Below are 10,858 nucleotides of genomic sequence, written 5' to 3' on the forward strand. Positions count from 1 at the left end.
TCTCGCACCACCACTTTCCCATGCTCTGGCCGTGGCGCATTGGGAAATGGATGGCGGCAAGGTAACCGTGGCGAGGACGGCGGGCCTGTATATTGGCGCCGCCGTCCTTCGACTTGCCATCTTCACCCTGCTTCCCGGTCTCCCCGACTTGCTGACAGGCCGCGTCGAGATCTCAACCCCCGTCACGAGCTTCAAGCGCTGTAAGCCCGCGTCGCAAGCTGTTGATTTGTTACAGCGCTAACTGTCGCGCAGTGCAGGAAGGCCTCTTTTTGTATAACCACAATGTCTCGCCCTACGATGGGGGCGTCTACCACCAGGCGCCCCTCTTCCTCCCGCTCTTCTCGCTACTTCCGAGCTCCACGAGCCTTCCGATCTTTACATACCTCTTGTACATTGCCGTGGATCTGCTGAGCGCCGGCGCGTTATGGCGAATTGCCGACTCGGGCGAGGCGGGATCCTCTGCTCTCTTTACCTCCCCGCGTCGGGAGAAGCGTTGGAGCGGTTTTGTTATTGCTGCCGTGTATGTGGACAACATACCCCTGACGCAACTCTGCCCCGCCGTGCGCATGCTGACCATCCCCAGGTTCCTCTTCAACCCGTTCACAGTCGCGACATGCATTGGACGGTCAACTAGCGTCTTCACAACCTGCGCCATCCTCCACGCCATCGCCAAAGCCGTGTCCGGCGCACCTTTCGGCGCAATGGTAGCCCTGTCGTTCGCGAGCTATCTATCCATGTACCCGCTGCTCCTGCTCCCACCGCTCCTCCTGCTCTGCTATGACCGGCAGCGCCCTGAGCGTGCCGTCAAGTCCGGCTTCAAATTCGCCGCGATCAACGTATCCATCGTTGCCGGCGTTCTCGCAGTACTCTTCCAGATGTCCTATCTCATCACTGGCTCGTGGGAGTTTCTGCCGTCGACCTACGGCGTGCAGCTGACGCTCTCAGATTTGACGCCCAACGTCGGTCTCTGGTGGTACTTCTTCATCGAGATGTTCGACTCGTTCCGCTCCTTCTTCCTGGCGGTCTTCTGGCTTCACCTGTCATGCTACGTGGGCGGACTGAGCGTGCGTATCCGCCGCCAACCACTCGTGGTGCTGACGCTGCTGCTGGGCATCTTTGGCATCTTCAAGCCGTACCCGAGCATCAGCGACACGTCGCTGTTCCTGGCCATGGTGCCGCTGTACCGCCACGTGTTCCCGCTGATGCGCTACTCGTTTGTGATTGCCGCCGTGATCATGTATGCCACCTTCCTGGGGCCGGCGTTCTATTATCTGTGGATTTATGCGGGTAGCGGCAACGCAAACTTCTTCTATGCCATCACCTTGGTGTGGGGCCTGGGTCAGAGTCTGTTGGTATGCGACCTCATGTTTGCCGTACTGAGAGATGAATGGGAGGTCGAGAGGCCTGAGATGGCGGGCAAGGAGATTAGGCAGATATAGGGGTCAAGGGGTTGCTTGAGGGCTTGTACGATAATCTACAGTCTACGACTAGCATCATAGCCATTTTTGTTTGTCATTTTCTGCATTGCTGTATTTTGTTTCCTGCGAACAATTGACACAAGGAATTCGTGTGGAACTCGGGACTCCAGCGCATTAATGCTATACTGTGACAGCGGTCTCTTCGTGCAAACGCATATCGAGGGGAATCTGTCCATGTCTATTTTCCTAATGCAGTTCACGCTCCAGACGCCAATGTACCTCATATGGTCAGTCCGTCATTACACATCCATGCCATAGAAGGCGCCAGAGAACATAGCCCCGGCCGCCCCGAGACTGCTCAACGTCACCACCGGTTTCCGCCAGAGCTGCACCGCCGCGCCAAACGGCGGCAGACCGCGGTAGAAAAAGACACCCGCACCCACAGCCATCAGCGTCATCCCTATCCCCGAAAACAGAAGCAAATCCCCGCTCGAACCAGTCTTCAACCCCCTCCTCTTCCTCTCCTGCCTCTTCTTCCTCGCCGCCCACCACCCGCACCACTGCTCCCCCAACCACGGCACCTCGGCCAACACCCCCCTCGCAAACCTCGCCCCGACTTTGACGACGGAGGCGCTTTGCCCACCCTCCTCCTTCTCCTCCACCCACGGCAATTCCTTGACCCCGCTTCCAAAAACCTCCCTCCTAAACCCCTCCACAAACTCCCGCAGCCCGCCATACCTCCGCTCCATCACCTCCCTCAACCACGGCCGCGGCACCTCGGGCACGGCCATCAGAGCCAGGTAGGCAAACCCCAGACACTTCAGCACGCACGTCTGGCCGTCCCAGTCCACCTCGCCGAGCACATCCAGCACCTCGGCAGCCACGCTCTCCAGGCGGATCCTCGCCTTCTGCTCGGGGGCCAAGCCCAGCAGTCCGCCAGCCGCACCGCCCTTCGTCGCGGGGGTCTTCAGCGAGGCGGGGACCGTGACCCAACCCTCCCGCGCGGCCCGCGCCTCCTCCCGCGCCTCCGCGCGCTCCGCGGCCGCGTCCGCGTCCGTGTCCAGGCTGGACAGGCCAAGGTGCTCGGCGCGGCGGGCGTGCGCGGCGCGCACCGCCGGCGGCTCCGTCCACGGCAGCGGGAACGGCAGCACGCGGCTGTAGGCGGGCCGCGTGGCGCCGCCGTAGTTGGCCGACGAGACGTACAGGGACAGCGAGACCAGCGGCGCGGCGTGCGAGGTCAGGAAGGCGGTGTAGGCTGTGCTGTCTGCGTGTGCGCGGGTTGTTGTTGTTGCTGCTGCTGCTGCTGTTGTTGTTGTTTTTCTTGTTCTTGTCGTTGTTGCTGTTGTTGTTGTTGTTGTTGTCGTCAGGGTGGGTGATCCCAATGGGGAAGGGTCGTGGAAGGTGGGAGGCGGGTGGGAGGCGAGATGGCGGGTTATGGGGCTGTAGCCGGATGTCCAGGTGCCGGTGGAGGTGTTGTAGAGGGCCGGGAGGTGTTCTATGTCACATTGCGTAGCATGGAGTTAGGATTGGGGCTGCGAACGCGAAAGCGGGAGGAAGGGCACGGGGACGTACGGGTGGGTACGGCTGAAGGGCTGCTCTGGATGAGTTGGTACTCGGCCGGGCTGGTGGTTTGGGCGAGGTATGCGATTGTGGCCAGGCACTCGGCGTCGATGGATGGGAGGCCGAATGCCGGCCCCCAGACGTAGAGTTGGAGAACCATGGCGCGCCAGATGAAAAATCTCCGGTACACCAAGTACGCCGCCGAGAATAACTGCGAGTCGTCACAGGTTTAGCACAGATCTCTCGGCTAATTGCGGCTGCCCTGCCTCCCGTCTTTCTTACCGTTCGATCGAGGCGCGGACGTGTTTCAGAGGTTGCACGTATCCACGTGGTGATAAGGCTTTCGGAACCTGATAACGCTAACAACTCTGCGGGAACCTGGACCCGGATATGAATGGAAGGTTTCTAGAACGCCGCCGACGGCTGGAGAAAGGGTAGTGGGGGTCCCTGCCGCCCTTGCCGCCCCTGCCGCCGGCTCTCTTGACCCACTGCTCCCGTCCCCGACGCCAAATCTGCCCCTCGGCAAAACGGGCAATTCCAATTTCCTCTCTTTTCCGCCCTTGCGTCTGGTGGCTGAGTTGTTATCTAACAGTCAACATTATTACGCCGGGATGCGCTTCTGCCTCTTTCCCCGGTTTGTTTCTTTCAGTCCCCTTCTTATTTTCTCTCCCCTCCGCCGTTTTGCATAGGGATTGTCTCATGACAGCGATACTCGGAGATTTGTCAAATCGAACACGGGGTGGCCTGCAAATAACCGGAGAGTACCTCCTGCCTCAAACAGCTGATTTGCAATAAACATGAAATAACGTCGACCCTGTTTCCCAACAACAACAAGTCGTTTCACATTTCTCAAAAAATGCCTCCCTCGCATGATACTTGCAGCTCTATTGAGTGAAATGCTGGCAATAGTGACGTTGCGCTGCATCTTCGGCCCGGACGCGGGACGTACTGTACCTTACCTGTACATATGTTGCTAGCGTAGCGCCGAAATCCTGTGCAGAGTTCCCAAAGGAGCAGTCTCTTCCTCTCGCAAGCGCCCCCCGGTTTCTTGGTCCTGTGGCCGACTCCGCGGGAGGACTTTTTGAGTTCCCGGATGGAGGGGTGCAACACTCGGCAATGAAAGCAGGAGACGGCGAGCAACTATACGCCCCTTATGCGCGATCCTGCCCTTCGCCGCTAATAATCGGCACAAGTCGCCAACTGCGCCCGATCGATGATGATGATGATCATGATGATGACGATGATGTCGATAGGACGAGATGGACATCATTTCGTTTCAGGCCGGTGGACCACGATCGCCCAAGCCTCAAGCCTCTTAATAATCACTGGGCTGTTGGAGAGGAGAGAACGTTGATCTCCCGCCCACCTGTCATTATCCGCGCCTGGATTTCCCCGGTTGCGGCTCGCCGTTTGCTCCGCGTTGTACAGTCATTTGCGCCTCAGACATGCGATCCCGAATGCCATGATGTAACTGTCTCTCTTGCCGAGGGGTATTCGACAGTGTCGCATCTGGGTGGAGACCGCACTCGACACCGAATTGTAGTTGTATCCAGACCCCCCATTGCATCCCCGTTTTCCCACGGGGAATCATGGTGGCATGCAGGTCATGATCTGATGAGCGTCGTGGTTTCAACCGATCTGGATCTCAGAAAGTGGACAATGGCACCAGGCTCGTGACACGGTTGCATTATTAGTTTGGATTCGTAATAATATATCCAAGGTTATTCTGGCACCACTAGCCCGCATTGAGAGCCCCCCAACCTTGCTCTGTCCGATGCCCGCCTGTTTGTTGAACTCCCTTTTGAGTCGGCGGCATGGTAAACCGCTCAACCCACATTCCGATCAACTCGGAAAATACCGTTTCGTTCTTCCTCATAACTCTGCTTCCTGCGGGGGTATCGGCGGCTTGATCCCAAATGACGCCGGTGTCCATGCTCCTAGTTGTACAGTTGAAACGGAAAAACCCTTCTAGGAAAACAAGGAAAAGTCCCCAAATGCCAAAAATGTCGTAACGCTTGATATTGCTGTCATCGCTCCAAAACAAGACAGAAAAAAAATAAAAAGGAAATTGACAAGTCGTTGATTAAAATGTCCGTTATTCCGAGATGGTGGTGGTACAAGTCGAATGCGCCCATGTGTCCGGCGCCGCAAAAATCGAAGAGGAAGGTCGAAACTCCCTATGAGCCGGCTCTCGGGACAGATCCGCAATAGATGGTGTGGTGGAAAGACGGCTCGGGTGGAAGCAATGCAGCCGAAGACGGGTTGGTGGTGCCAGGAACTGGAATTCCGCACGAGACGCACAGCAGGCTGCGTGGTCGAGCGGCGGAAGCTTCTTGTCTGGGTCGACCAATCAGGGCCGGTGCCCCCTGAAGTTTGGGATGGCAGTTCAATGGCTGTGTCGAGGCTTATGGAGGGGTTGCGTTGCCAATGTGGTTTCGAGAAACGCGCAGGCATGCACAGCACAATGGCGTGCAGCGGGCGAATGTTGGGTTCGGAAACCAATACAGAGAGGCCGTAACTAGCGTGCGATCACAGCCTCGCATCCACAGCCAAAGGCGTTTTTTGCTTTAGCGTGCGGCCTGTCGAGATCCAAAAAGGCATCGACAGAGCTGGCGACCAGATAATGGCGGCAAGTAGATTGCGCGAGACGTCGGTTGTTCGAGCGGCCGCATTGGCCACCGACCTCCTTACCCTCTCTTAGGAAGAGGGGGCAGAGGCCGGCTCGGCGGGGGGCCGGGGCAGGGAGGAAGCTGCGAGGGTCTCTGAGCGGGCATCATTGCGATTGTTGACTGTTTGGTTGCGGACAAAGCCAGCTTTGGTGGTTGATGTACTGTCTTTGATGGTATAAGGGGGGTGTTTTGCCGGTAGCGCGTTGGATGGAAGAGCCGGGGGAGAAGTCGTAGTTAAGTATCTCGAAAGAGAAGAGCAAGGTTGTGATCTCTTGGTGCTCTGATAATGATGTGATGGCGGTTTGTTGGTCTGCTGATTAGTCCGAGAAGGCAGACGAGACAGGGTGGGAGGGCAGAGGCAGCCTTATATGTAGGAAGCCGGCGACTGACAACCTCCAGATTGCCCTCACAGGCCCAGGATGGAAAGAGCAAATGTTCACAGACAGGGCTACCAGGACTTGTGGGGCTCCAGGTACCGACGGTCCCTGGCCAGGTGTGAGTCCTTGGTACGCGACTCGGGGCGAAGTGTACATCAGCATCCGTAATCATACCGCGCCTGGGTGCCCAGCGGCGATGCCAAGCACAAGTCACGCGGGCCAGGAGTAATGTATTTACGACGATAGTGGAGCGCAAGTTGCGGTGACGCAGCCAGGGCTTGGCAGCAACTCAAGGTTGCCAGGTTCTCGATGACCACCACAAGGTAATGAAACACAGCATCAAAGGCCCGGGGGGCTCCCTGTCGTTAATACCGCCAACCCCGGTCCGAGAGATACGACATGTACAGTACAAGCCCACCGGTGCACACCTTCACACTTCCCATGACGAAGAGCGGTCGATACTTGGCCGCTCTGCCCGTCCCACCTGTGGTGGCCGAGCCTGGCCGAGCCTGGCCGGCAATCAGCGCGTTCAGGCTCCGTCCGAAGTTCAAGCCCATGTTTTACCCTGGTGGTTGGGCATCTCTGCTGCTTCTTAGGCGCTGTGTAAAAGCCCGCACTCGGCAGGAGGTCTAGCTTGAAACTTGGGCGCAGAAGCCGGGCCGCTGTCCAGCGCAAACGGAAGCGCCCGGAGCGCTGCGCTCGGGAGGTGCAGCGCCCCCCGCCGGCTGGGACGCTCTCAAAAAAAAAAAAAAAAAAAAAAGACGGGTGTTCCGAAAAAAGGCGGCGCACGGCGAGCTGAAAGGCGATCTTGGACAATGCAAATTTAGACACGGCAGTGGGGACATGGACTCGGATCGAAGCCTTGTGCAAGTCTACGGACCCCACAGCCAATTTCAACATTCCTGACAAAATTTGCCGTTTGAGAGTTTGTTGTGCGAAACAATTTTACACTTTCAGGGCTTCCTGGGAGAGTGGGCCGGAATCAGCCTGGTCCTGTCGCGATGGCCTTTGACCGCATTTCAGCGCATTTCAGGGGGTGCCTGCGTCTGAAAATTTGACTTTTTTGCCAACGTCACGGCATTCAGGGGCTCTGATCGCAAAACCCCCCCCCCCCCCCCCCCCCCCCCCCCCAAAAAAAAACATGTTCAATTACAAACAGCCTAGCGCCCTCGCCCGAAAGCACCTTTGCGATTTGAGTTTTTCCCAGTGTTTGAGATGCAATGCCTCTCAAAGAAAGCTCTGTTTCAAAAACAGGTATAGAGCCCGAGACAAGCTCTAATCGGGAAACTCGTGAGCCGACGCAGGTTCCCTTCCAGTGGTGGTCAGCCAACCCCCGACAATGTGCAGCCTTTCTTGGTTTTTTTTTTCTGACTGTTGAACATATCCCTGCCTTCGTATCCCCGATGATGAGTGTTGCGCGAAACTGCCACGTCTCGTGGTGGCTTAGAGGAATTAGAAGCGACATGGACCCTTTAGGCCACCCAGATGACAGATCACAACTCAGGTCAGAAAAGAAAACACCGAACGATGGGCTGCTTGGCGACTCGATCGCATCATCCCTTTCCGGGGGAAACCAATTATCGCCGTTGTTGTGCCGCTACTCCGCACCCGCCATTACTTTTCTCTTGCTTCCTCTCTGCAGACCGGCCAAGGCTTTCAGCGCGCTGGGCTCTTGATTTCCATGACAGAAGTGGAAATAGTTCCTTTTTTCTTTTTTTTTCCCTTTCCGACCCGGCAACGCCGACCCGACCAATATGTCCTGCAAAGCAGCTGCGCGTAACCATGCCCCTCGATCCAGCCTTGTCTCTCGACCACACCCCCGACATCCTGGATGGTTATCATCCCAGCTCCCGCTGCACCCGAGGTTACCGAGTAACAGCTGACACGGAGGAGCGCGAGCGGGAGCAGTCGGTCGGCTAGTCGCCCCGACAATGTCTGTGTTGTGGCTTTCTGTGTGCACACCACCTTTCATGTTTGTTGATGGCCGCTTACCAGGCCCAGGAACCGGCCCGTCTCGGTTTGGATTACGGTTCCTAGGCACCATCGGCCAGACCTGTACACGTACGCTACTGTTATCACCGTCCCTGCAAGCCCCACGCAAATCGGGCAGCCGCAGGAGGGCAGGGCGATCCCCTTTCCCCGCACTTCGCCGCAGGGCACAAACAGGTTCGTTTGGCTGTGTCCGGACAGATATTGTGACTGTGACATGCTGGTGTGTGAGCAATACAAGTAAACAACGTGGGTTGACAGTGCCCCTCGTTGCAGCAGCGCAGCCTTGCTTCTTCCCTTTTTCGGGAACCCGATGCGATAGCTCCACCCGCGACCACGTTTCTCCCATGTGAGTCAGGAGTTCGGGCAATGGAATTGCATTTTAGATGCGTTGGCATGTCCAGGTCCAGTTGCCGGGGTCTGTGAGCAAGAGACCAGGCAGCCTGATGCCGGCTGTCGGGTGTAAGCAGGGGTGATTGGCGTGATCATGAACATGGAGCGAGTTGTTTCACCAGCCAACATGAGCAAGAAATGTGACTGGTAACATTCAAGGTCGACAAAGCGGCCGCAAATGTCTGCTAGGCAATAACGGACCGTAGCACAAAACAACGGTACATTTCCCTACTTACCGAGACCCTGCAACATGCGAACTCGGGGTCCGAGCCTAGGGTTGCGGCCCTTCATGTGTCCTGCGAGGATCTCCCCGCGTAGGTGATATCCCGGGCGGTTCCAAGCGGCACCACGGCGTACTTTAGATTGCATCTCGGCGCTTAATGTTGAGACGCGCTTTACATATTAGGCGGAATGAACAGCCGCGCGCACCACAGCGGCTATTCAAGCGTTTCACGCTGACAAGACCCGTATTTTTGGCAGCTGTGGTACGAATATCGCAGGAGCATATGTTTGTTTTGCAAACAAGCGGCGCAGGCGGGAGCTGAAGGTGGCACGGCGGCGGCCGCCGGAAAAACCAGAGGTGTATTGATGTTGGAAAAGAGAGCCGAGAGCCGAAGGTGGTGCATGGCCGCAACAAGAACACGCATCACACACCATCAACGAGCTAATTAGCCGCTGTAATATCGTCGACGCCGTCAGCAAGCATTAATGCGCAAGCAGTATGGGCCCCAGAATGGCGAATGGCGTGTATGTGTATGTGTGTGTGTGTGTGTGTGTGTGTGTGTGTGTGAGCACTTCGCGTCCCCGGGATATTGCCAATCCGCGGGTCCCGTTCCCGATAGTCAAGGCAGCCCGAATTAGTAGGAGCTTCGCGTCCCGAGATGCTTAACCGAGGCAGATCTCACTCAGCAAAGAAACATCCACTGGTTCGGTGTTCGGGGGTTAGAGTCTCTCGCGGGTGCTGCACGCTAGATAACGGTGCCCGGAGGCCAATGCATATCCCAAACGGACAGGCGTCCCGAACTCTACCACACAACGGGGTGTGAGGAAGCAACTGCCCATGGCCGTGCGGTGACCGAGTGACCCGGCAGCTTGGAACCATCCTCCGTGGACCCGCATCAACGTTGTGGCTCGCTCATTGAAGTTTCTTGAATCATGTGTGGGGGCAGCCATCGCTAATACAACGAACAGAGAGAGAGCGATCTCAACCCTCTGCCAATCCTAGGGGGTTCCCGGCTGAACCGTTATCTTGAAGGGCCGAAGGCTGTTTGCGAATCCGTGAATTGCCCGATTGGTGTTTTGAAATCGATCATCTGATCCAAAAAGGCACCCCTAACCATCTTGTCGTCCGGGAATACACCAGGATCGTTTTAGCCCGGAGCGGCTGCCGCGCAATCGGATTGGCCCGCCACTCCGCAGGCCATCTCGGGCTTACCAAGCTTCCAGAAGGCGAGGAAGCCTGTCACGGATGGAGTCTGACGGAGACGCCTTCACACCGCCACTCACCGCTCTTGCGAACGTTTCTTGGCTACGGAATGTCGCGGGACCAAACGGGCTTCATTTCTGTTGAAAGAGCGGGCGCTAGCAGATCGATGACGGGCGTCAAATTTTGTTGACGGCTGGTGGCTCCCGAACCAACCGAGCCAAGATGCCCGAGACAGCCGGAGAAGAGCAAGGAAGCCGCCCAAGCCCCCCGGCGCCGCACCGATAACAAATGCGATAGATCGCACGCATGTGATGTCAGAAAGGACCACGCTCATTTCTCGAGGAAATGCAGAGGGTGTGCTGGTTCCTGCCCAGCCGACGGCTGGTATCCATGCTGCCGGAGTCGGCTATGAATACTCATCTGCATGTTGACAGCCCTGTGGCTCCGTTGGATACTCGGGACCAATCCTATCCCCAGGTACGTTACCTCATATAGTGTAGGTTGCGTAAACTCCGTATGCAGTCAGCAGGCACAGAGCAGGCGGTGCACCGAACCCAGAGGAGCGGGGAGTTTTCTGGGCAGGGCCATGCCAACAAAACACTTATCGCGGGTGTCCACTATCTTGCTCGGGAAGAAAACGACGCCTTTCGTCATCCCGTTTGTTCATCTCCTTCAGCTATTCCATAATGGCGATAGAAAGAGTCTCGGTTGGCCCATCCAGCCGTCGATGCCAGTGGGAAGGTTCACTCTCCGCTCCGTGCGCCCTAAAACTCGCGATCCGGAAATGAGGGTGGGTCATTAGTGCTCACGAGGACAAGAGCCCATCGAGAACCACGGAAAAAAAAAAAGAAAAGAAAAAAAAAAAAAAAAATCTGCTCAATGCCGCTACCCGTCGATCTTCCTCCAGATTTTCAGCTCGTGATGACGCTGGTCGCCCGGCTGCCCGGAGCATCTTTTTCAGGGGGGCTTCGCATCGCGAACACCATTTTCCCCTGGCTATCCCGCTCTTGCACCAATGACCTGCCG

The 10,858-nt window shown here is 56.9% G+C and overlaps 2 protein-coding genes across 2 annotated transcripts; one reads left to right on the plus strand and one right to left on the minus strand.

Moving 5' to 3' along the window:
* Nucleotides 1-46: 46 nt before the first annotated feature.
* MFIFM68171_00204 (uncharacterized protein) lies at nucleotides 47-1,439 on the plus strand (the record flags this gene model as incomplete). Its single annotated transcript, XM_071055626.1, has 3 exons — nucleotides 47-200; nucleotides 253-520; nucleotides 584-1,439. 3 exons carry the CDS (start codon nucleotides 47-49, stop codon nucleotides 1,437-1,439), a joined length of 1,278 nt encoding a protein of 425 aa, XP_070911727.1.
* A 278-nt stretch (nucleotides 1,440-1,717) lies between these two features.
* Nucleotides 1,718-3,138, minus strand: MFIFM68171_00205 (uncharacterized protein; the record flags this gene model as incomplete). Its single annotated transcript, XM_071055627.1, has 2 exons — nucleotides 1,718-2,913; nucleotides 2,991-3,138. 2 exons carry the CDS (start codon nucleotides 3,136-3,138, stop codon nucleotides 1,718-1,720), a joined length of 1,344 nt encoding a protein of 447 aa, XP_070911728.1.
* Between the last annotated feature and the right edge of the window lie 7,720 nt (nucleotides 3,139-10,858).

This window comes from Madurella fahalii, assembly GCF_045866475.1.
Source record: "Madurella fahalii IFM 68171 DNA, scaffold_1, whole genome shotgun sequence".
Classification (NCBI taxonomy): domain Eukaryota; kingdom Fungi; phylum Ascomycota; class Sordariomycetes; order Sordariales; genus Madurella; species Madurella fahalii.